Source organism: Petaurus breviceps, unplaced genomic scaffold (assembly GCF_028583685.1).
Source record: "Petaurus breviceps papuanus isolate PSGF00001 unplaced genomic scaffold, PetGlider_PUasm1.0 126, whole genome shotgun sequence".
Lineage (NCBI taxonomy): Eukaryota > Metazoa > Chordata > Mammalia > Diprotodontia > Petauridae > Petaurus > Petaurus breviceps.
The window spans coordinates 83,508,507-83,535,156 of record NW_027185655.1 but is presented as its reverse complement, the minus strand read 5'-3'; the positions used below and the strand labels follow the sequence as shown (position 1 = coordinate 83,535,156).

General features: G+C 37.8%; 1 protein-coding gene across 2 annotated transcripts; it reads left to right on the top strand.

Annotated features, from left to right (window-relative positions):
* Positions 1 to 111: 111 nt before the first annotated feature.
* On the top strand, positions 112 to 21,763 carry NAF1 (nuclear assembly factor 1 ribonucleoprotein). 2 transcript variants are annotated; one of them, XM_069097504.1, is made up of 9 exons: positions 112 to 418; positions 585 to 1,554; positions 5,035 to 5,182; positions 10,264 to 10,357; positions 11,820 to 11,902; positions 12,214 to 12,371; positions 12,533 to 12,584; positions 13,123 to 13,978; positions 14,342 to 15,253. In XM_069097504.1, the coding sequence occupies exons 2-9, from the start codon at positions 1,058 to 1,060 to the stop codon at positions 14,758 to 14,760; spliced, it is 2,307 nt and encodes a 768-aa protein (XP_068953605.1). In that variant the 5' UTR covers positions 112 to 418; positions 585 to 1,057; the 3' UTR covers positions 14,761 to 15,253. The 2 variants fall into 2 exon arrangements, with proteins under 2 accessions (XP_068953605.1, XP_068953607.1); XM_069097506.1 differs by lacking the exons at positions 112 to 418; positions 585 to 1,554 and adding an exon at positions 4,246 to 4,590 and having other exon boundaries at positions 14,342 to 21,763.
* Positions 21,764 to 26,650: the final 4,887 nt, after the last annotated feature.

Genomic DNA, 26,650 nt, shown 5'->3' with positions numbered 1-26,650 from the left:
CAGCGTACTGCGTATTACACACACAAAAAATTTCCCCGGCAACAGCCTAACCAATCATATTGCGGCAGGTCATCCCCTACGTCATCTTTTCCGGAAACTTTTATTGCCGAACAGCTTAAGCAATTTGGGTGACATAAACTTTTAGAGGAAGTAAAGCGGATAATAGCGAGTGCTATTCTTGGGTGTCCAAGATTGCACCAGTGTTTTATGGTACTATTACGGAGTCGTTTTAAGCCATTAAATGCCAGTAATACTCCTTGAAATGACCTACTTGAATGCTTTCCGGTTCTCAGGTTTCCGCTTCCGCCTTTTTTTACTCCCCTCCCTACCCCTAGTGCTTAGGCCGGTTTGAGCTGGTTGAGGCTGGTTCCGTTCCTTCAGGCGGTGTGTAGGAGACTCTGGCCACCCTGCTGCCCCCGTGAGTCTAACCGCTTCCTTTAGTTTTCCTCTCTCATCCTTCCTCCTCTTTTGGGAGCATTTTGGCCATTTATCTTTGTTAGTCAGAGGCCGTCAGGGTGCATTCTTGCCCACCTGACTGACTCCTAATTCTTTTCCTCCTTTTCCCCTCTCCACCCTCTCTCCAGGCTCCTAGAGGTTTGATCCGTTCTACTCCCTTGAGCCCCGCCCGGAAGTGGAACTGCTGTCTGTGTGGCGCGTGGCGCGTGGCACGTGTGCTTCTGTGTGTGGTCAGCAGAGGGCGCTCGGCTCCCACGGTCCTCACTCCGCGGGCTACACGCGCCCGCCAGCCGGTTCTCCCGCCCTCTCTCCTCCCCAGCACCCTCCCGCCTGTGTGGCTATTACCGGGTGAACGCGTGAGCTCCTGAGCTCTTAAAAAGAGTCCTCCTCCCCTAGCTCTTGGTGCAGACTTCCACTTTGGGGCGTCTGTGTCCGAGGGCAAGTCGGGTGGGTCCTGGGGACCCAGGGAAAGAGAAAGGTTGGGGGGATAAAAAAGTTAAAGGGGGGACGGGTTGAAAGTAGGGAAAGAAGGTGGACAACAGCGGAAAAGTAAGGGAAACAAACCCAAAAAGTAAGCAAAGTGGCCCAACTTGAGCACGGGATGGAAGGGAAGGAGATGGAGGGGACGGAAGGGAAGGAGACGGACGGGACAGAAGGGAAGGAGATGGACGGGATGGAAGGGAAAGCGATGGATGGGGCAGACGGGAAAGAGATGGAGCCCGAGGTGAAAAACAAAACCATTAAAGTAGAGCCCACTGATCCCAGTGAGACCCATCCCAGTGACAGTGACCCAGAAAATGACCCTGACAACGACCCTGACCCCGGAGAGGGACCATCCTCCCTGATCAGGGACCCCAAGGCAGGGCTGTGCGAACCTAAACCGGGACCAAGCCACAAGATGATCGACGACGACGAAGATGACAGTGAGGATGAGGATGAAGATGAGGACGAAGATGAGGATGAGGATGATGCCAACTTGCCCCTGGTGGTCTGGGAGCAGCCCCTGAAAGTGGGCAAGGAAGAGCCCATGGACTATGATGATGACTGCATGCCTGGACCCAGCCGAGCCAAGCCCCTGCACAACTGGGACTCACAAAGGTGTGAAAAAGAGGCCCCCCCCTGCCCTTCGGGACAGGGGCCTGTGTGTGCCAGGGGTGGGAGGGTGGGGGAGGTCTGCGCTGGCCTCGTACTGTGGGCCTGGCGGAGCTCTGGGGCTGGGGGCGTGGGGTGCATGTGGCAAAAATTACTGTTCAAACTCGTCTGCCTTTACTCTTCTCCACTAGGCCAGGTTCACCCTTGACCTGTTGATATTTCTGCGCTCGCACCCCCCCAAAAGTATCTGGTGTACCCCACTTTAATCTGAGTGATGGAGGACGATCTGGGGATATGTAACTTTTTATACCATTGAGTTTCTCTTCCTCTCCAGCAAAAGTCTTTTGTGCTATTTCTCACTTAAGTTTACTGGGCTTGAGAAGTAACTTTTGACCAAGAGTTTTTCAGTCAGTGACTTGCGTCCAAAATTGCAGGTCTTTAGGAGAAGCTTTAGATGGCTCCTGCACACTCATTCTTCCCCCAAAAAAGTGTTATTCACAACTGAGTTGCTGTGCCTAGCCATCTCTTTCCAAATGAGAAGTTAAATGAGCAGATAGTAATTTTGCCCTTTCCAACTGCACTTCTTAAAAAAGTGCTTTGTATTTGTAAATTGAGGTGATATGTCCTCCACATTTCTCCTCCAAGTCATGAGTATTTAGCAACAACTTTGTTTTTCACTGCATTTTCCCCTTAAGGGAAAAAATTTTTAACTTGTCTGTTGGGGCAAAGAGCCCTCTTTTCCTGTTTCCCCATAACACAAGTATTTAGCAATAACTTTTAACCCCGCTTCTATAACCCTTCCCCAAGGGCTTTACTGTCCTTATTTGGGGCAATTAAGTTTTCCGCCTCACGTAAAAATTTTGCACTTTTAATTTTCAAGTTTGCCATTCCACCCATTCTTTCCGATACTGTAGTTTTTTGGCACGCTTAGTCTGGGGGATTCGCCGTTATTCCTCCCAAAGTCAGAAGAATTTATTAATAATTGTTTACCTTTCTGCCTTCATGGCCCCAATACCAGAAGTGCTTTTTGATTTTTAATGAGGTGATTAGCCTTCCTCTGTTCGCTGGACACAATTATTTAGTAAAATACACTTTTTTGCTCTTCTGCTTTACTTCTACTCTTCCCCCTCCCCTCCCAAATTGAATTGTAATAATCCTTAGTTGGATTGATTAGTCTTTTTTTTTTCTCACCAAATTACAACATATATGGTTGGGTTTTGTGGTGTTTTTTTTTTTTAAAGCTCAAAAAGTGCTTTGCTATATCCCTTTATCAAAATCATCTGTCGGCACTTCTCCCTCCCAAACTGGGGAATCTTTTGACTCTGTACTTCTTCCCCCCAAAATGCTTTGCAACCCTAAAATGGGGTAACTCTTCTTTCCCAAATCCTGAGTATTTAGCAATAATATTTTACTCTCCTGACTTAACATGCTTTTCAATTTTTAATGAAATGATTAGTACTCATTCTTCTTAGTCATAACTATTTTAATCCTTTCCTCCCTTCCAGCCCTACCCAAAATGCTTTGTGATGTTTTATTGGGGTGACTAGATGTTCCTTTGCCCCCCAAAGCCTTGACTCTTGTAATTCCCCACTCAAAAAATGATTTGCAACCCTTAATGGGGTTATTAGTCCTTTCCTCTCCCTTCACCCTAGATCTTGTGTATTTAGCAATAATTTTTGACCCTCCTGCATTAAATCTCATTGCCTCAAAAAAGGGGGTTGTGGATTATTAATGGGGGTGATTAGTGCTATATTCCTCTCCTAGCCTTAAATGGTCTTTTCCCCCCTGCAGCACCTCCCCCTCAAAAAAAAGCATTTTGGGGGTATGCTTAATCTGAGGGACTATTTTGCTACTCTTCTCTAAAGTGGAAGATAATTAGTCATTTTTTGCCCTTCTAACGGATTCTTCTACCTCCACCAAAAAAAGTGCTCTTTGATCCTTAATCGTTAACTCCTCCCCTTTTCCCCGTAGTTATTGGTTAAGCTTCTGTCAGAGCTGTACATTTATATGGTAGCAGATACTTTGAGCAGATTGAAAAGGAGGGAGAGAGGAATCTAGTCTGGACCCAAGATATTGATACTTTATTCTTTACGCTTATTTCAGAGCCCTTACATTGCGCCTAGCCCTATGGAAAACCTCAGGTGCTTGAGTACCTAGAGCATTCCTTCTTTGCTAAATTAATGGAATTTTACTTTGAGATTTATACTTAATTGTGAAAGTTTATTTTTTTTCTGCATTGATTTAGTATTTTTGGACAGAACGGGAGAGAATAGCTGATAGTATTCATATTTAGTACTGAAGTATTTTTTCAAAATGCTTTGCATATGTTTTCTCATTTTGTTCTTACAACAAAGGATTGTTGTTTTAGTAATTATATTGATAGTTCCTGCAGATTCCAGTTTACTCATTTGATGAAGGAATTTTATCTCATAGAGACTAACTGACTTGCTTATAGTTTTAACTGATAAAAAGTACTGTAAAGGAGATCGGAACCCCAGGTTTTTTGTTTTTTGTTTTTTCTTTTTATTATTGCCAAGTGCCGTGCTCTTTCCTCTGCAGAGATAGATTTTTTGTGTAGGTTAGGGGGCGTGGTCCAGGATTGGCACTTTACCCTGATTGAGTAGCGGACGGGGTGCAAGGAGGAGGTTGGGCAGGGTGAGGGGGCTGGGCGTGCTGAGGGGGCTGGGCTAGAGATGGTATATATTGCCAGTGCAGTACTGCAGTATACTCCACTTCTTCTTGGGGAAGAGAAGGAAACTTTCCTTCCTCTCCCTCCTACACTCTTGGGCTAGATGAATTCTAACACTCCTTCTAGCTCTGAATTCGATCTTAGGAAATTCAAAAATACTTCTCAGAAACTTAGCCGATGTGATGGTACTAGGAAAAAAGTGAGATTTCATTAGTTTCTTCTTGAGCTTTTGAGCATCACAAAATGTTACCAATGGTACCCTGCAAAGTTTACGAGATTTCGGTGGCCTTTGTTTTTCTTGGAATGGGCTGTGCCTACGCCTATTTAAGAATCCGAGTCCCTGAGGAAGGCAGGTGAGTTTTAAGCTGTTAGGAAAAATATGTATCAGAAAGGAGCTCAGTATTTGTGAGAGAAAAAAAAATACTATCATGGCTCTGTTGTTTTACTAGATTTAGTTGAACTTAACATTGTTGAAATGAAAAATTGCAATGGGAGATGGAAGGTAAGTGGGCATTGAGAAATGCCCAGCAAATTGGAAAAAGACTTCAAAGAGCAGCTTGGTGGGAGACTATTTCTTTTGACTGGGAGGACCAGTCCTTTGTTAGAATAGCCACCAGAAATGCATTGGGGGGTGGGGGTTTCAACTGGTGAAATACTCTTAAGGTAAGGAATAGATGTAAAACAGGTCTTTTGATGTGGTAAACCAGGGTTTTTCCAGTTTGGGCTTAGGCAAAGTATATTTCAATTTTGTTGTAGGAAGAGTTTGTTAAATCTGTGACTTTTTTTTTTTCCTGCAGTGACTCGGATTCTGAAAGCTCTGCCACATCCAGTAGAATCCGAGAACTTCATGGCCCAGATGATGAGGAAGAAGAAGATGATCAGGCTCGGGCGCCGAAACAGAAGAGCATCTTCTGCTTTAAAAAGCAAGATATACCTGCTGCTGATGTAAGAATCTGAGATCTTTTTGTTTCTTAACATAATTTTCCAAACACGCTGAGCCCATTTCCCACCTTCTTACCTCAAAAAGCTGAGAAATAAACCTTTTAAAGGTGATGATATCCTTGACTTTGTCTTAGTTTCCTAATCTTTGAAATTAAGACTTGATTTGGACTGGTAATCTTTAAGGTCCCCCCAGGTCAAATACTCTATGCTTCTTATTCTAAATTTCCCAATGTCAAAGCATAGGAAATGTATCCCTTTTCCTGCCTCTTAGCTGTTGGTGACACTTCACAGTGCAAATTTACAACTTTATATGCAACCAACCATGCCTTATGATCCATAGGTTAGGGAATTGGGCTCAGTAATAATGGGAGATCATTATTTTACTTAAGACATTTCAAGAAAAAGAAGTAGAAATTGATTTGGTTTTAGTATTTATCATTCTTTTACTCTACTAGTGTCTTTTAAGAGACTTGGAGCATACCAAGAGATGACCAGGACTCAGTATAGTTGAGAACGAGGTGCTGGCTGTCCTGGGAATATTAAAACTAGCACCAGTGAGGCTGTTTATTTCCTCCTGCCTCTGTTTACAGTGACACTTTGATATAAAAAATATACCTTTTAAAAGCAGTAAGTAATAGAAACCTTTAACTGGTCTTTTCCCTTATGGGAGTTTTGGATGTTAATAGCATCCAGGCTCTTAAAGACCTTGCTGATAACTTAAGATTTGGTTTTCCAGCAACCCTGATTTGTGACTGGCTTTTGCTAGTCTTAAAAAAGGCATTAATCACCTTGTACCCTAAAAAATCTCAGTTTGCCTTCTCTTCCAAAACTAACAGATGGGAAAGAGAGAAAACAGCAATGTTTGTCGTATGTGACTATCCTTTTCCAGTCATAATTTTCCTAGCAAGATAGCTTTTACTGTAATTTCCTCTGAGTTTTATAGCCTGGTTTCTGACATAGATCATTTGCATTTTTTATATGATTTTTTTTTTCCTTCAACATGTTTAAAAAAACAAACAGAACATATGACATAAATAGTTGTTTGTTTTTTTTAAAGATGCTTCACAAGGGGAATGTTTATTTAAGGAATGTTAATTTATGTAAGTCTGACTTAATTTCATCTTTTAAACCAAGGTCTGTTTTCTATTGTTACGTACCTTGGAGAACAGGGTTACATGAAAGGTGGTGGTAATTTGTTTGCACAGCGCACACTGACACTGATGCTGTGACAAAGTCTAACCATCAGGCTACTTAACTGCTTAATGGAGAGTTTACATGAATGATGTGGTGATTGATTATGATTTATTAAAGTCCCTGTTGCTTTTTTTAATTTGGGAGAATCTGGAACCTTCTGTTGATTTGCACCTTGGATGGAGGGGTGGGGAGAATCAGGGTGTGGCAGGGGAAGGGGACAATAGTTCAAAGCTTGATCTTGTGGATTATTTGTAAAATTTTTATGGTTGTGATGGAGGCTGCTTTAGTTTCCTGTTGTCTCACCACTGGCATGGTTGCTACTTCTTAAGAGATTTGCAGCCAGTATTTGTTTAATAAATTCTTGTTGAATTGTATAATAATTTCAGATGCTACAGATTTTGCTTTTTATTTAACTTTGATCTTTTAAATAGGTTTAATTTTGGAGGAAAATTAACCAAAAATTTGGTAAAAAAAAATAGTGGCTACTTCTCTGGCAATTAAATTCATAAAATCCTTATTTGTTTGAAGAGTGAATGTTCTCCCAAATATGCCTTTTGGCCTTGAGGTCATAGGTGACTTCTTTGTCCATCTCAGGCTAGAAGAAAAAGGGTAGATCCTCCCTAGGAGAGAGTGAATTTTTCCATAGGAGGACTAGATTCCATTTCTGGTATCAGTAACTGGAATGGAAGTAGTGGTCCAAAGAGATTGAAACAAAGACACAAAATGATGTCTAGAATGGCCATAGAGAAGCCATTGTTAATTTGACCTAGGTCTGTGCAAGAGTTCTACAGGCAAATGTCTGGGAACTTAACTGGGGTTGTTGAGGGAGGTCTTTACAAGACCTGTGAAAACCAATGTGCCTAATAAAAGAAGAGTTAAGCAGAAAGATCAAAATAGGGTTGTTTTGGAGGAAGCTGTTTTAATGGTTTTTCCAGATTTTACCTACCTGTGAGAATGAGGTGGGAGAAAGCATTGTTGACTTATACTTAATTGCATCTCTGGGTATAGCAAGTGTGTTGAAAGGATAATCATAATGATGGTACATTCAAATAGTTTGCAAAGTGCTTTCCTCATTACAACTGTAAAAGTTATATAGGTTAAATACTTGATATTTTCCTCATTTTACAAATGAGTACATGGGAGTTGAGTTCAAAAAGAAGAAAACAAAAATCCTGCTCTATAGGTGCTATATTGGATGGAGAACATTCCATAAAACCTATTCGTTTTGTATCCCCAAAAGTCAACAAAATTTTGACCATCTTTAGAAGAGATATTAGAAACCAGAGGGGTTTTTGCCTATCTTAAATAATACCATGTCCCTACTTAAAAATCTCAAATGTCTCAATATTCTACTAATTAAAATTCAGATAAATTAGCTAGGCATTTATGCCCCTCACACTGTTGGCCCCAAACCCTTTATGGCCTAATTTGTCATAATTCTCTAATGCAAAAAGTGTATGTGTAGGATGTCACAAACAGCAATAACATTCCACAAGTCCCTTTCATTAGCTGTTGGATCATGGGATTGAAGCTGTATGGCATTTCTTACTAAAAACAATATAGTTCTTACTGAAAAAAGTCTGGGGCACAAGTCCTGTTGATGGTAGGGTATATAACATCTGTCCATATGAAAAAAAATTACTTTTATGAAGGACTAAATATATGTTCCACTTATCCTGTGACACATTAAGTTTTATGTCAGCATTAATATTGTGATCTTTAAAATGGGCATAATAGTGCTTGTCCTACCTACTTAAAAAGGTTGTAGGATTAAATATGGGAATTTGGCGGTGAAAAGACTGAACTTGGAATCAGGAGACTTGACCTCTGGCATTTATTAGCTGTGTGACCTTTGGTACATCACTTACTTTCTGAGCCTTGGGCTTCTTACATCTGAAGAGGTTATAATACTTGTGTCTCATCTTTGTTATGAGAAAATCACTTTATAAACTTTAAAACATTATAGAAATGTGAATTTCATTACAATATGTATGGAAAGGTGTTTTTTTTTTTAACTATAAAAACAATACAAATGTGGGGACTAAATGATAGGTATCATCTTTCAGGGTGTGGTTCGTGTGAGTGACCATATATCTTGTACTCTTACTGTCTGTTTTTTTTTTTTAATATCACATTGCTTAATATACTGTGAGATTTTATCTCTAACCAGAAACCTTCATGAACATCTTGTACTCTAGCAGAGAAAGAAATGAATTCCATTCCTCTTTGGAAAATGGAAATTAGCCCAAGTGGCTAATTGATCATAACATGCAATATAAGCATAATGCTTACTTGGTTAATGTTATGGCTTTTGGTGTTTTAAAATGGGGTTAGATTTGAATTAATTGACCCTAGTAAATCAAAGTGACCTAAGAAAAATAGCATTTAAATACACAGAAGGCTCCAAAACCTAGCAGCTGACATAGAATGGAACTTTTTCAGTTAGCACTAGAACTATAGTTGACTGACATTTATTGACCATTAGAATCACAATCAGCTATAGACACCCCGTGTGGCTGCCACATCAGTTCTATTAGTGATTCAAAGATATACTTAGTCTAATTTGAAGTTAAATTTCTTCCAACTGAAAGGGCAAGAAAATCTCATTTTTCTTAGTTTATTGCAAACCATAATTATTCTTGGTCCAAGTGCATTTTTAAACATGAAATAACTGACCTATAAAAATTATGCATCCAGCGCAAGTCTTAGAATTCTTAGAAATCTGTGTAATGACTTAGAATTATGAGATGTGCTTATGTAAAAATACATTTGACTTCCATTATTAAGGTACAGATAATACCCTAATCAGAGCTGTGTACTTTGTATATCTATTTTTTGCAATTGAGATGAGCAGGCTGGATAATTAAGATTCCTGTACCTGCTACCTAGAGTTAGTCTACCATAAAGTATTTTAGTAAATGGAGAAAGTCTGGGGAAAAAAAATTCTACTTTTATACCCCACTTAAAATCAAAATACAAACACACCTTAATCAGTGAAAATACTTTTCACAATAGATAATTTAGAGAATGATTCTCTGTAGTCCAAAAGAAATAATTTCCATAATTCACTTTAATAAAGAGCTCCTTTTGTGCATTTAAAATTTTATTCAGTTTGAAAAAGTCATTTTTCAGGAACATTGTATAAATCAGTGAATTACAGAAAAATTTACTTGTCCTTTGAATTTTTTTTTGTTACACTAAATTTTTTGTTGTTGAGATGAGATTTTTGTTTTGGATTTGCGTGGGCTAATTCTCATGGTCTTTGGCAAGTGACAATAATGTTGGAAAAATAGGAAGAGAACACTGAGGGAAGTAATGAGAGTTCAAAATAATAAGCATTGTCTTTTAAGAGGAAAATTTAATGGTGTAGTCTGGTTATATTGGCACAATGCCTAACAGTGTCAATTAAACATTTAATTAATTAATGCTTTTTGGTGATGATGTCTAGACAATCAAGGGATTTTCCAAGGGAGCTTATTAAAGTGTTTTCTCTAGAGTTGTTGATAAATTGAGATTAATTTTGTGGTTAAAGTTGATATACAAGGTACAGACCAAATTGTTTTTCTCTTCATTGTATTTTTTTTTTTTTTTACCAGATCCTAGGTAGGATAGGATGGGAACAAAGTAGTTGATCCATAGCCCCATGCGTTCTCCAGGGTCATACAGATGCAACTGTAGCTATAGTAGGAAGGATCTCATCATGTCATCACAAAAATGTTTGAAAAAAAATTACATGACTTAAATTGCTTACTTCGTTAAGGTTATTCTGAGGATTGATTGTATGAGATCATGTATGCAATGTGTCTTGTAAATGTTAAAGTGCTGTTATAAATATGAGTAGTAGGTTTCCCTATTGTCTTTAGTAACTAAATTGACACTTTTATTTGTAGGCACCTGCTCCAGCAGATGACATGACTCTCATTCTCCCTGAAAGTGTTGAACTACAGCCCTTTGGGAGGGTTTCAGGTATTATCGAAAAACTAGGTATGTAAAATGTTTTATTAACAACATTCACTATTCATCCTTAACTATTTGACACATTTTCTTAGTGATCTATATTTTCTTTGTTATTTTATCTTGCAATCAATTAAGGAAAAGGTAAAAAGGATTTTCTTTATATTTAAGTACTATGATTTTTATACTGCTCCTTAGGGAATCATTATGAAATTCTTGGATTCTCTTGGTTTTGTCAGTACTTTGCATAAAGTCGCGTTGTCAAAATTTCAAAATATATAAGAAATTAACATACTATTTACCCCAAAATATGAAGAAAATGCATAGTGAAATAATTTATCACCACAGTCACCTGTGAGGTAGGTAAGAAGAACATAATTATATTTACTTCGACAGAGAGAAATTTACAATCCTCCCTTTTATTATTCCATGTCATTAGAAAGAAGGCAGTAGTTATAAAATGAAAGTCATAAGCTCAGACCAGCCCTGGGTCACAAGTAGGCTTTCAGTACATATGATTCCTTACAAATTTGGTAGTGATAAATGTGCAGAGTCTTCCAAATTAAGACATAGAAAACATTTCATTTGTCATATAAGGCAAAATGCTTCTTCCCTAATGTTCAGTTTTATTCCTGGCTGTGTGACAGCCAGCCCCAAATTTGTTAATTCATTAATCTTATTACTTGCAAATAAATTAGGTTCATTTACTACCACACATAAATATTTCATCTAACAAAATTTAAATAATTTCACTTTTCAAACAGATTGACTTATTATGTATATGTATGGAATAGTGTTATTTGTTCTTTACATTTTTGTGTTAAGAATTTTATTAGATCCGCATTGGGATGTATTAGATCAATGAGAAAATGAGAGATCATAGTGGGTCTTGATTAATTATTTTGTTGTTGTTTTTTTTAAGTACAATATAATCAGTAGAATCTGGGGAGTTCAAAGAGATGGCTGTGATGAAAAAGACCATACTCGTGTGCAATCCATACCTGCTATACCGCCACCTGTGCTAGCAGAAGATATTTTCAGTCCTGTAAAAGCTTTTCATGTGTCATCAAATAATTCCTGAGGGCAGGAAAAAGGGAAATACTTGGGGTGGTGGTGGAAAAAAGTCTTAAAAGTTGGAGGAAGTTCTAAAAATGGGGATTTTTATGATATTCCAAAATGGCCTTATCAATTGTTTGCTTATGTAAATACCCAAAGCTAAAATTTGGTGATATATAATAATATGATTTAATTCATACTTTTAAAAATTTTATGATTTGTAGGGTTATCTCTGCTTATAAACAAGAACTCTTCTTAGCTAATAGTGTACTTCCCACAACCAAAAATAGGTTTTAAGGTGTAAGATACTGCCTTCAATTCTTGTTTAACTTGCACTGAAATTATAAGCTTTAACAGTACATTAACGTTTATATCTAAGATATCTTTGACTAAAGCCTCTTTTAAAAGCAACAAATCATTTTGTCTGGTTTTTCAGTAATAATTGAATCTGTGACTGACCTACCGCCAGTTTGTGAAGATAGCATGATCTTCAAGAGCAACCGACATGCTGCTGGAAAGGTTTGTATAAATTTAAAAAGAAAATTTTACCCAGTGCAGATGAGAGTGCATAGCAATAGATTTTTTTCCCCTTCCCCCTATCACTGAGAAAAGAAATTATAGTTTTCAAAGCTGCTAGCAGTAAGGCTACCAACCTCTCCAACACCATACCTGCTATCATGAACGTTGTACTTGAATCATGTTAAAGTCTACAAAATTGCTTTAAAATACTTGCTTTAGAAATATTACCAAATGCAGGTTTGTAGCTAAATTGACCCTTGCTGCTTTTTAATTCTGATATTTACCTCTCTCCCAACCTCCCCCATGCTCAGATTTTTGAAATCTTTGGGCCTGTTGCACATCCCTTCTATGTCCTGCGGTTCAGTTGTTTGGAACACATCAAGAGAAAGGATATCAAAATCCGGGACATCATGTATTTTGCCCCCTCAATCCAGCACTTCACTCGCTATATCTTCACAGACAGGATTAGGTAAGTACTTCTTAACCATAATTTTAATTGGCAGAGCTAAATTTCATAGTTTTAGTACTTAATTTTTTCTATTGCTTGCTGTTTGTTTTATTAGCATTTTCTTTCTTCCTTGAGGTTATGTTGATATACAATATGCATTGCTTTATTTTCTGCACTTCTAGGGACAGGGGTTCTGATGCTTCCTGGAAGAATGACCTAGAACCACCACCCGAAGTAAGTCTGTTTTTCTTGATTTGTCATACTTTTAGGGACTAGACCAATGATTTCATTAGTGTTAAGAACTGCTGGGTGAAGAAACTTTCCTCTATCAATAAGGGTCAACACTTTCTCTGCAATTTCATGGCCTGGGAGGGTTGCCTTAAAGCACTGAAAGCTTCCAAATATGTTGGCCAAAGTCACACAGCCAGTGTGTGTCAGAAGCAGGACGTGGAACCAGGTGTTCTGGCTTTAAGTCCATTTTTCTATATACTGTATGTAGGCTAATGTTATTTCATAAATGGTTTGAAACTTCTCTTTCCAGTTTATCATCAAACATTATGAAATATTAACTGAAGTATTATAAAATCAATAAATGAATTGTTTTTATTACTGAAACTAAAATTAGCATTGTTGAACTTGGTGACATGCGTTTTGTTTAATTAAAATTATGCATTTTTTAAAACGTAGGTCTGGAATCCCTATACATTAATTGCTTCCAGCATCAATGAGAATATCATATAGTAGCAGTAATGTACCTTTTTTCCCTCTTCAGGCTGTTGATTTCAGTGATGATGAAAAAGAAAAGGCAGCTAAGAACAAGAAGAAGTACTACGGACGTCATCGAAAGAAGCAGAGGGCAGAATACAGGTCAAAAAGCAGATCCAGTTACAGCAGGGATGGTCGGAAGGGTAACAGAACAGAACCCAGGCAGCTTGCCCTCGAGGAAAACAACCAGGAGGATAGGCAGGAGGATAGGCAGGAGGAGAAGCAGGAGGAGAAGCAGGAGGAGAAACAGGAGGAGAAACAGGAGGAGAAACAGGAGAACAAACAGGAAAATAAGCAGAACAAACAGGAGAAGCAGGACAACAAGCAGGACAATAGGCAGGCTTCCCGCCAGGACGGTAGGCAGGCTTCCCGCCAGGAAGGCAGGCAGACTTCCCGCCCAGACAATAGACTGGGTGCCCGGGAAAGATCAACTGCCCCACAGGAAAACAGACAGGGAGCTCACAGAGATCAGAGAAAAGGTGGCCGACAGGATCAGAGGAAATCTAACAGACATGATCACAGGCATTCCAACCGCCATGATCGCAGGCAGGATCGCAGGCAGCTGGTCCAGCATGATCACAGGCAGCTTCTCCAGCAGGATTTCCGACAGGAATACTGTCAGGAGTTTGGCCAGGAGTTTTGTCAGGAGTTTGGGGGTCAAGAATATGGACAGCTAGAATTTGGGCAGCTAGACTATGGGCAGCAGGAGTTTGTGCAGGAGTATCAGGAATTCCAACAGGAATACCATCAGGAGTACCACCAGGAGTATCGGGCTGCTGCCGCCGCTGCTGCTGAGTACCACCAGGAGTACAGACCTGTTGCTGAGTTCCCTCAGGAGTACCAGCCTGACTATCAGAATCTTGGTGTGTAAATAATGTGACTTGACTTGTGAATTGTTTAGTCCAGCTCTCTAGTAATACAGATTCCACCTAAAATTTTAAAAAGTAATGCCAAACCCCCATATTTATCTTAAATTCTTTTTTCATTCAAATGCGTTTAAACCCATACACTTTGTACTTTGTGTACATACACTTTGTACTACTTGATAGTGTGGGAAATGATGGGAGAAATCACAGAGAACATTTTATTGGAGTTTGTTGCCTTTTGAGTAAGTAAAAAAGGGCCACTGAGGAGAAAAGACATGCCAAAATACATATATGTCTTAGTTGTATTGGAATTTTGTCTTGTTTTTGCTTTTGTGTATATGACTGTTTTTGCCTTGTTAGGTGCTTATGGAGGAGAAGAACCCCCTGCTGCTCACTGGTGCCCTCAGCCTCGAGAGACTGGAAGGAGCTGCTACAACAAACGCGAGTACCGTCGAGAATTCTCCCGGGGCAGACACCACAAGTCCAGCCACTCCAGGTCCCAGGCAGCTGGGCAGTTTTACAACGCTGAGCACAGGTTGGCCCAGGATGCTCCTCCCTCCCTGTTTGCGCCTCAGCCTAGGGCAGACAATGCTCTCATGCAGCATTCCTATCAGCTGGCTCCTCAGTACTTTGATATGCACCATTACCAGGCTCACCCATCTCAGCATGTGGCTTGGTCTGGGCTGTCCCAGCATGTGCACAATGCACACTACCAGCACTTCCAGGGCCATCACGCTAGGGGTGGTGGGCACTGCTCCCAGTACAGACCCTACTATTAGATAGATCATGTTTCATGAGCTCACTACAGAAACAAATGACAGAGCTCGTAAAAAACATGATTCCTCAGTCTGGTTACTAAAGAAAGCGAACTTGATAAAAATTAAAACACTTACTGTAAAATAATTCATTATTCAAGTGTTCAAGTCGTAAATATTTGTGAACTTTAGCAAAATAATGACATACTCTCCTAACATAAAAAATTAGATCTCAGCTTGAAAAGAAAACTAAAAACAAAATAAAACCCTCTAACAACCTAACCCTCCAAATTATGTATCACTTAACTAACACTGATTATAATCCAAAAGAATTCTCTTTTTTTTCCCCCATAGTATAGATCTAAGTAGCAGAAATAGACCACCTTTCATCAGGGATTAAAGCATGTTGAACCATTGATTGATTTTAGAGTATTTGTGTTAAATCCAGCAAGATAAGATTTTGAAGTCCCATTGAGGATATGTGGAAAAAAAAAATAAAGTTTTTTTTTAAACTAAATTTACTTGTTTGGAAATGACTTTTGTAGATGCATCATATAATTTTCAAAAAACTTGTCATTGATTTTTAAAATTTAGTAAATGGAGATGACAGAAGAAAATATGTGCATTCTTTGGCAATTAAAGATTAATGTGAAGTTGTATAAATAAGTATTGTGGCTCTGAACAAATCTTCCATCTTCACTAAATTGACCAATATTTAAAAATCTTAATGAGGTAACTGTAATATCCATTCCCTAGTGAAAATCATTAAATTTACTTCTTTGGCTATCTTCCATTCATTAGGCATCCTAATGCTAAATATTACTTTACAACACGTGTGAGATATGAAGTCAAAACTTCTCTGGGATTCAGGTTCCTCAGACTGAAAATGTAAGAGTCAGACTTGAGAGGTAATTGATAAGAGCCCTCAGAGTCCATCTAGGTCAATGCTCTCATTTTACCAGTGTTAAAACTGACTCGAGGGATAAATGACTTGCCCAAGGTCACAGAGGTAGTACAATATCTATGCAAACAAACTAACAAAAATTCAAACCGACAAGAAACACAATCCAAACAGTACTACCTATGTGACTTTGGACAAGTCAGTTAACTTCTCTGGGTCTCATTTATGAAATGAGATTGGAGTAGGTAGTCTCTGATCAGGTCTAGATCTGAAATCCTAAAGGAACCTCATGAATTATCTACCTAATTTAGTCCTCTCATTTTAGAGTTGAATAATATGTAAATCTTTGCTTGAAAATTCATTGCATTGGTAATTCTAGTCCTAAATTCTATCAAAAGAAATTGGTTTCATCATAATAGTTTTATCTTCTCCACCCCCCCCCCATTAAAATGATAAGAGAATGGTACAGTTGATCTTCTACCAAATAATTTATCTTGGAAAAAATAATTCAGCACCTGCCGTACATTTGCAGTGTGCATAGGTCATCCATTCATTGGAAAAAATGGGTACCAGAAAGATTAGAGTTGTTTCAGATTTCAGTTCTGCTAGCTTTATCTATGGTAGCCTTTTTCCTTTTGTCACAGGGTCTGAAATAATAGATTGTGTCTGTTAGGTCATACAGTGCCATTGTCCTGAATTTGAATAAACTTGCCTTAAAATCAGTTTTTACAGATCATCTCTATAATACAGTAATGAAATTTAAAAGTACGCAAGGAATTCTTGAAGTTCCTGTCAATATTAGTCAAATCAAAAAATGTATTAGTCAAATAAAATCTGGCAAATAATTTGCTTTTAAAACATGAGTTATGGGTTCATAGATATGGAAAGTGTATACTGAAGGTGTCTGAGTGTAGCCACAGTTTGAATCTTTGCAGGGTAAATGCACAGCTATAAAGGTAAGTTAGTAATTGTTGATATTCTCTGCAGGCAGCAAAGTAGTAGCCTACTTGTGCTTTCAGGTGAATGTTATTTTTTCATGCATTAATCTACAAGACAAATATATATATATGTATATATACATATCTGTTAATTGTTTATATATCTTGGATACCAAACCCTTATCAGAGAAATTTGATACAAGATTTTTTCCCCATTCAACTACTTTCTTCCTTTTCCTAGATGTACAGTACACCTTCCTTTACATTTCACTTGGCATTCCTAAGTAGCATTTACTTCAAAACTAAATGGAAGGACTTGGCCTATAAGTTAAGAAAATTAGCTGTGTAAGATATATTCATTTATATTGTATTAATTATGAAGGGACCTTCTTAGTCCTATCAAATCCCATCTTTAAAAGAAAACTTGATGAGGTGAGATTATCCTGAGGCAAATCAAATTATTGTTTGGGTCTTTATGGAATTTATCATACTTTATGGGAGCCAACATCTAATGGATCAAATTTAAAAATTTATTTAAAAACCCATATGTATATGTGAAACTAATTTTTTTAATCTGACAGAGTTCAAGGTCTGTGCTAAATTTAAAATCATCAGAAAATCTGACAATTCACAAATACATTCTAGACGTTACACTCCCACTTGAGAAATTCATAAATATCATTATATACTGATTATTTTTTAAAAGCTTTTTTTTCCTTTTCCCTATCCATGTACCATCATTTTTATTTACTTTTTTGAGCGTGCCATGGGAAAGAGCATATCCTTAAGGTGGTACTACAGCGTGCTAAATGCTTAATGTCATCAGAGCATTGTGAGAGGCGAGGCAAGTCATCTTGTACCTCTCTAAGCCTCTAGTTTCCTCATCCTTAAGATGGGGATACTAATACCTGTAGTACTTACCTCACAGGGATGTTGTGAGGGTCCAAAGATTACATAAGAATAATTGACATCTTACCATCTTAAAGTGCTACCCAATGGCTAATTAACTAAAGTCTATATTAAATAATCTTCACGCTGCAGTGGGAAGACAGTTAAATGGCATGCTATACATAAATATTTCACAATCATGAATACCTAAATTGCAAAGGGATCCCATATGTCCCTCTTGATCCCTTAACTATTCAAATAAAATTTAATATCTTTAATAATTACCGATTCTAATTTGATCAAATACATACCAACCCATCATTCTCCCAGTTCAGTTTATTTTTAAAAAAAATACCACGTATGATTAATTTCCAGTACATAAAGTTGAAACCTTTACACAACAACAAAACTAAGACTTCAAATGATTTCCTCAATACTCTCCTTCACCAGGTAGATCATAACTGTAATGAAAAATAAACGTCATCTACATGATTGAAATCATATCAATATACAACTACAATTTAATCCAATTAAATGTATTTAATTACCTATACCAGTTTGTTTAACACCTATTAAAATGGTTGAACTTCTTAGCAATTATACTCTTGCATGCTGTAGAATTAGGGGCATCTTGGTTTATATGTTGAGTGCCATAGCTGCCAACTTTTGACTGTTTCTTTATGAGATTGAGTGGATACTGGGTTAGAAATATCTATATTGGAAATACAATATTTTATCTGGTTCAAACAAACAAACAAAACCTACAAAAGTTAATTTAACCAGTCAGGCCCCCTATTCCTAAAAAGGGGCTCTAATTCCAAACTCTAGGATGAATAAAATAGCCTTAGAAATGTTTGCCACCATGAATAAATATTAGCAGAATCAGGAAACTTAAGGTTTGGTTGCTTATAGTATTAGTACAAAATACTAAGTATGGTGATTAGCAAGTACTCGAGATGTAGATGGGCATACCAGGGGGAAAAAGGAACATAAAAAACAAATTAGTATTCTGTGATCAAATTTTCTTTTGAAGTAGATACTGCATATAGTGTGACATGTCTGAACTCAAGAATAAAAACCAAGTTATTTTGTTGTTTATGTGGTAACCTCTCTTATAAGTACATCTTATTTCTTGTGGAGACAGGTGCTGTGCCAAAAGGAGAGATGATCTTAGGATCATAGGTGACTGGGATACTAATGGAGAAAAACAAAAAAACAAGCCCAAAAGCAAAAAATCTGCTTGTTAGCATAGAACCCCAATTAAAGAGTTATGGCTAGGCAAAGGTGGTCTCTAACTGGTTTGGGGAAAGAAAACTCTAAAGGGTTCTCAATAGTCTGCTGGAGTGAATGTGCTTATCCTACATCCCACTGCTATTGTAAAGGCCTGCACTGTTGAACAACATCCTCCCTAAGAGATGGTTTGACAATGTTGGGTTCAGTTATAAAGATTGTGATAAATGTTGCTACCCATTCAAAGCTAAGTAATTTTTATTTAATGTATAATTTTCTTTTTGGCCAGCTGTAAATACCAAACATTACAATATTAAGTATGTTGTAGAGTATATGTAATCAAATGAATTTTAATAATATTTAAAAGTTAAAGGAAATAGCTAGGCATTAATTTGATCAATACTGTCAAGTTTTGTATGTTTGTAAATATATTGAATCAGAAAAATGCATAATACCACAATCCCGGGTACAGTCATTTTTTCATAGATGGCAGCTACTCAGCCATGTTCAGTAAGTGTGAGTTGCATCCACTTGGTTACAAGCTTCTAGTGACTGGCTGTGTGATTTCTAAAGTGGTCAGGAAAACTATATGAAAATACACAGATGCCTCTAGTTCAGATGAAACATCAGTCTACTGCTGAGGAACAGAGCTCAGTTGAATGCTTGGACCCACTATCTTTTAGTCCAAATTCTTAATATGCCATTCAGTTATATAGCAATGAATCCAATGCCTCACTGCAGCAGTTTTAGAAATATTTAGTATTTATCAACATATTTGGTTTCCTAGATCATTTAGCTTGAATGCATCCTGTTGCATCTCAGTTTCATTAGTTTGGTGATTATAAAAGAGAGCAACTTTAATTTAAAAAGCAATTTGATGTCCTACTGATGTAATTACTCTACATAATAATTAGATAGAACACTTATTGGTATTTTCTTTATTGCCAAAGATTGCACAAAGATCCAGATCTCCAGGATAAATAAAAGCATTTTTAAATTTTTTAATACTATAAAATGAAAGCATTATCTGCAAGATTTAAATTCTACATCTAAAGAAAACAAGTGTACAAATTAAGAAATCCACATCTGTTTAATCTGTTAATAAGAAAGCTTTGATTCCTAATAAATTATGCTCTTTGAGTAGATGTCATATTGGCACAACTCTTGGGTTTTTTCCTCATTCCTCCTCTCCTGTTGTCTTTTAAATCTGACCCTTACAAATGTAACATACACAAAAAGTTATTCTTATGAAGCTGGAGGACATTTGCCCATCAAATAAAATGTCCAGATTTATACCGAAACTATTTACCTTGGAAATATTTTACAGTAAGTTTTTTCCCCTAGAATTGACATTTCATCAAGGCCCAGCCCAAACCCACTTCTTTCATCAAGCCTTCTCTGACCATTAAAAAGGAGAATGATGTAAATTCATAACCCATTCTTCTGTTACCTGATCGTATGCTGCCTTACAGGGATTTCTTAGTTGTTCTGAATCATTATTTAACTTTTTATGTATATGTCTTTTTTTTCCCCAACTAGATTTTAAACTTCTTGAGGGCCAGGACCAGACATTGTACTTCTATATATAACCCCACAGCACCTAGATTGGTACTACATACATAGTAACCCCTCCATGAAATTTATTGGCTAATTCTAGCATATTTATGATTTCAAAACTCTAAAGATTTGTGCATTGGTACTGAAGTGTTGTACATAGCCTCTGGAGCCATCCACAGAAGGTGGCTGTATGCCAAGAGATTGCGAGAGGGAAGTCAGTGAGTATCTTCTCCAGTGCTCCCTTTGGGTGGTTTTGCTTCTTTTATAACATTACCATGCAACTAAGATCCCAGATGCAAATGGCTCACTTCATTCTTTAATGGAGTCCACTTGTCCTATTGAATGGGAAAGGAAGGCATGAACTGGACTAGTTGGCTTTCTGAGGACTCCTGATGAGATTCTGTGAAGCGGAGAGACTCATTTAAAGGAAACATGGCTTGTGTCTTGCATATGAAAGAAAAAAACTGAGATGAATAATATTTTAAACCATTTATCTATTTTACAGAATCTACAGCAGTTAACATGAGACAGAATGACTCGGGCTTCTGCTTCATGTACTGCTGGTCCAAATTAGAGCACTGAAATTGAGTATTTTTGTAATTTTCAATAATTATGGAGTATCATTTCCCCCCAGAGACTTCAATTAGCAGATATCCCATTCTAATAGCCAAATGAGATCAATAGGTGGAGTCTCATACATTAAATTTTCCTGAACATTAAATCTAAGAATTTCCTTTGGAAGATGTTGAATTGGAGGGCCTTGTAGAGGAGCAAAGAGTGAAGATCACTGAGTGAAGCAAAAGCTCTCTCAAATCACTTAGCACCTCTAAGACCCCAGGGTCCTTTTTAAATTGACACAATGTTAGTATGTCATTCATGTAAATTCTGTGTCCGTAAAAGAAGGGTCTAAGGTTCCTTCCAGTGATAATGATGTGTATTTCTGTAATATACAATACTGTAAAAATGCCAAAAAAAAAAAAACAACCTGTGAGTAAACATAGATCTTTAGGTATGCCAAAAAAACCCCAAAACAAAACAAAAACTCTATATACCTTTAACTTCAATGTTCTCTTCCTTAGGCGCCAGTAGTTTTAAGTGTTACTTAGATTGTCTTTCTAGATTGTCAGTAGCTAATTAATATATTCTTGGCGCTACTTAAATCTTAAACTGATACTATGTCAAATGTATCTTTCTCTATTTGATGTTATTTCTCTTTAACTATAAGATAAGTAACTGTAGAGCAAACTATAGAGTAAAACTCTATAAAACTCTAGAGTTAAAAACCACCATTTGGGGCTAAGGGCTATATCGCGATTGGTGCTGGTGAAATTTGTGCCGTAAACGACTTAGTTACTCAACTAAGTTATCGTCCCGTAAACCTATTGTGGAGTGCCGTAACCCAATTATATTATGCATGTATATGTTGATATCTTAAATGTTTATCTATGTTAAATAAATGTTCAAATAGATATTCACATAAATGTTAAAATAAATGTTTGCAAAATCAATGAAATGGAGTAGCGTCATTTGTGTGCCTTTTTGATTTTTCTTTCCCATCTGTCTAAATTGCTTCCCTCCCCAATTAAATGAAAAGTTGTCCATATGACTGTCAGAGTTTTTTCAATTTAATGTTACTTAAACACATTCATCTCATTTCAGATCTTTAAAACAGTAGTTAAAAACTGATCTAAACTACTAAGGAGGTCATAAATGAAAGTTCTTTGAACAAAACAATATTTTAACATTTCATTCCCATTCTCAAGTCATATCACATGGATTTTAGTATTATTAAAATATTTTTTTTTGTGAAAATTGTTCAAATTCTGAAAAATATTCCCTTCCATTTATCTCTGGTTAATACTCTCCACCCCAAATCTACAAAAGTAGGTCATGCCTGCCACAAAGTTTTTGATTGAAGCATTGAAGTCATACTTAGAACATCTCAGATTCAAACAGTATAATGTTTACTCATGGGCCATCACAGTGAGCCACTTAGGTAGGGGCTGTGCAAGGAATTGGGTTGTTTTTGTATAGGTAAGGGGTCAAGTCTGTTAGGTTGAGTTCTGATCTGGGAGTTGGGAAGTATAATGGGAACACTACTTATTTTGTATTTTCCTTATTCTCTTAGTTGGAAGAGAAAGAGAATTTGAGACTAGCCTGTTCTTTGGATGTACATAGGTTAGGAAGGAAAAAAAAGCATTCATAAAGCTTCTTTGGTGAGAAGTAACCTGGTGTTCTAGAATGTAACTATGAACTTAATCCAGTCCATCTAGGTGGAAAGATCACCAAATTGCCTTGCCTATGTTCAGTGGCAAATATGTTATTGTCCTCTAAGACACAGCAATAGTATGGTACAATCTGAGTTTTTACTCAGGGGCTGACATGAATAAGCATACTGCTACACCCCCAGGATCCTGTGATCATAACCCAACTCAAATGTGGTCAGCTTTTTCAATAGGGTAGATTCATTATTTGCACTCACTGCCTAGCCTAGGAGATCAGTAGCAAAGATGGAAGATGACTTGTCAGATGTTATCCCCACTACCCTCACTCACACACTCTCCTTCAAAGGAAACTTACCCATAGCCTTACTCAGTCCTTAATCTATGTCTTTTCTTATTTTTCCCACTGCAACACTTCTGTCTTTAATATGTCTTTTATCCTAGAACCCCATTTCCTAGGTCTACATGGTCCATATCCAATTTGGGGGGGCATTTCTTCAAAATCCTAACTCCTTGACTTATAGCTCTATCCATCGTTAGTAGGTACTTTTAGGAAATTAGTATATAACTAAGTCCAGAGATGTGGTTAACCTGATCCCATTGAGGTAACAATGTACTCTGGATACAGTATATAGCCTTTATTCCACCCACAGAAAACATAGGAGTACTTTAGTAGGTTATAAAAAGTCAATACAATTCTACCACCCTTTCCTAGCTGAGTTCACTTTCTCCAGGGTTCTTCACGGTTTTCTGGACTCCATGCCACCCTAATGAATTGGCCTCCCCTCAGAAGGGAAATGAACTTGGAGTTGCTAGAGGGATTTCTACATTATTGGGTCCTTTTGTCACCCCAGGAATCCACCAGGTTTCCAGTCTTATGATATTTCCCCAAGGGCGTGGGAAATACACCTGAGTCACTAGGTAATGCCCAGACATTCAAGTGAATCCCAGATATCTGTATAGGTATCTAGCCTGACAGCTTGCATTTCCCTTTCCTATTTGATCCTTAGTACCCAAAAAAATCACCGTCTTAGCAGAGTGAACCTCACTTTGGAGGGGTGGGGGCTTGGCATCTGCATCATCCTTTTGTTTTCAACTAAATGATGCTGCGAAGGAAGCCTCTTCCCTCACTAAAAGGCTAAAAATCCTAGAGCTCATACTCACAAAAGGCAACTGAAGACTGGTTCTGTCCGGAACCCTGAGAAGGCTGTAGTTGTGGAACTCTCACCACCTGACAATGTGGTTCCCTTCTGATTGGGCAACGTGTCCCTCCAGGGCTGTGTCTAGGTATGCAGAGTAGAGGATCTCATTTCTTGAGTCTTAAGGGTGAGGGCAAATGCAATTCCTATCTTTCTTCTCCAGGGCAGGAATTAATAGCTCTCAAGAGTAAGAGAAACTCCATTTTCTAACCTGGGAGATGAGGTTTGCCCCTATTTCTGTTACATTCAGATGTATTCTCTTAAAAATACTGTGGTTTTCAGATGAATACAGCTGTTTATGAGCCCAGTATAAAGGTATATTCCTGACCCACAAAATAGCCAAACAAAACATGTCCCATCAATCCCAATAAGTTTCAAATGGGCTAGATGGATATTTGTGTCCCCTTCATATGGAAATGCAAAGTGTGAAAATCAGGCTTACCACCCTATAACCACATCAAATTGATGAAAGAACTCTTCCAATTAACTCCTTCACCTCTGCACTCCCTATAACCAACTTAGAAATTATTTGCAGGTTTTGAAAAATCAAACCAAGTTTCCTCCAAGTCATTGTTTAATATGTATCCTTAGTTTTGTCTCTAAGGCCCAAGGAAGAAGGCTCCATGTTGTTTGGCAGCTCACACATGAAATAGTTAACTTCTTTCCTTATTTCCTTCCCCAATCCCAAGCATCCCCCACCTCTCCAAGGAGTCTTCATCAGTGTCTACAATGCACAGTTTTTAGATGCTCTCCAAATTAAAAATCTTACGGGAAGATCTAGAACTTCAGTAGATGGGCGGACCTTGAATTTACTCTTTTACCCAACAAATGATTGTACAAAGTCTCTTTAGGTTCATATATTTCTTATTACTTGCTAAGGACTATTCCATACCTGGTAGATGGGGGAGGGGAGTGGATAAATGAAAAAAGAGAAATAAATAACAGAAAAAATAATTTTTTTAAAAGTAAGTTTCCTTCAAAAGAAGGAAAGAATCCAATTGCTAAAGAATAAAGCAACCCTCCTATGAACCATAGGGATCCTGGATGATTCTCCCAAATATAACCCAAGAAATACTATTCCAGGCTCTAGTCTTATTTATAACAGGAATTCAACCTCGAGTGACCTAGATTGTCTCAGGGAAATCTCAGAATATTGCTTCAGTTTATCCCATTTAACTCTCCATAAATGGAGATGTAGCTCCTATAAAGACTTCATAGTTCCTCTAAAAGAACACAATATATTGATGCGTATTGGGTCTGGCATAGCCTTTATTTCACCCCATAGATAAGGTGGAAGATGCATAAAGTACTTTAAATAGTCCACAAACAATCAATAGAATTGTCTCTTTAGTGAGTCCCACTTTCCTCAGGACATTATAAAATTACCCTTACTCATAAACACTGTGGATGGAAAGAAAGTGAACTCAAGGTTGATTGAAGGACACCTCCTTAGGAACCACCTAGCTGGTGTAGATTCTAGAGCACTAAGCCTAGAATCAAGAAGACCTGAGTCCAGTTCCTTTCTCAGATGCTTTATGATCTATGTGACCCTGGATAAGTCACTTAACCTCTGCCTGCCTCAGTTTCTTTAACTGTAAAATTGACATTAAAATAGCATCTACCTCCCCAAATTGTTGTGAGTGTTTTGTAAAGTACTTGACATAGTGCCTGGTACATAAACACTTAATGTTTCCTTCCTTCCTTCTTTCTTTTCTTCCTTCCTTTTTTCCTAGGAACACAAATAGAACTTCATATGAATAGTCTCCAGGACTTGGAATCCCATAGACGGGAAATATACTTAGAACTGCTACAGAGAATTGCTTGGAATCTTGCATCACAAGATTCCAATGAGTCCCACTTCACCCCAGGAACCCACATAGGCATCTAGCCTTATGGTACTTACTACTCTGAGGTCTTGGGCTCTTCTAGAAAGGAAATCTTGGATTTGCTGGAGAGTTGCTTTGTTTCTCGTTGGATTTTCATTGTTCAAACAACTCAATAATAACAGAGAAAAAGTTCACATATTTCAGTTCCCTATGTTGTGGATAAGTATTTTTTCTTGTTCTTTATCTTTGGAGTCATAAATATTATCCTGTCCTCCACCATCACCCTCTCCATCCCCACCCAAGAGGCTTTGCTCTCCAGGAGCTCCCATGTTCTCTCTTGAAGGCTGGGTCTCAGAACTCTCAAATTAGGATAGCAAGGTGACCTTGAGGCTAATGCTACCTAGGAACCTCTTCTATCGTTAGAAGCTGTTGCCCCCAAATTGTTGAAATAAAGAAGAAACCCTAGAACTGTTGTAGTGATAGAGCCTACAGACAAATGTGCAAAAACCGGAGTCAGAGGATTGTGGTGATTTCAGAAACTCTTATAATGGAAAGAAGTTCCAGTCATGCACTCTAGAGAAGCTTGTATCCTTGAAGCCTAAGAGAGAGCTACACTTGAAGGAAGATGCTTGAGGCCTCCACCAAGGGAGAAAAGGGTTCTCAGGGCCAGAAATTTTGACACATCACCTGACCACTTTCTTCTTGTGCCTAACAACTTTTGTACTTTCTCCCCAGGAGTCTTGTGAGTTAGCACAAGGAGAGTGTGCTTTCTGGTTTGGGGAGATGTTAGTGTTCTTGCTACAGCCTTTTGGTATATTTTTATAAACACTGAGTCCACTGGTTGATACTGGGAAAAACACTAGGTGAGAGCTTGTGAATGACAGCACTAGGGCCCCCAATCCTTCAGGATCGTGAAGTCTTATCCTTGTCAATGGGAACGTAACTGATGAATTCAATGTGAGTTTGGAGAGGGAGTCCAGAATGTATACTATAATTGAACCCACAGGAGATGAAGAGATTACCAAATGAGAAAATATGGGGGGAGGGAATAAGGGAGAGAGGGAGAGCGAGAGTGAGAGAGAAGAAGAAGAAGAAGAAGAAGAAGAAGAAGAAGAAGAAGAAGAAGAAGAAGAAGAAGAAGAAGAAGAAGAAG

Coding starts and splice junctions, on each gene's coding strand:
- NAF1 (XM_069097504.1), top strand. CDS start 1,058: ATGGAAGGGAAGGAGATGGAGGGGACGGAAGGGAAGGAGACGGACGGG. Junction 5,183..10,263: donor AAGATATACCTGCTGCTGAT/GTAAGAATCTGA, acceptor TTTTATTTGTAG/GCACCTGCTCCAGCAGATGA. Junction 12,372..12,532: donor ATCTTCACAGACAGGATTAG/GTAAGTACTTCT, acceptor CTGCACTTCTAG/GGACAGGGGTTCTGATGCTT.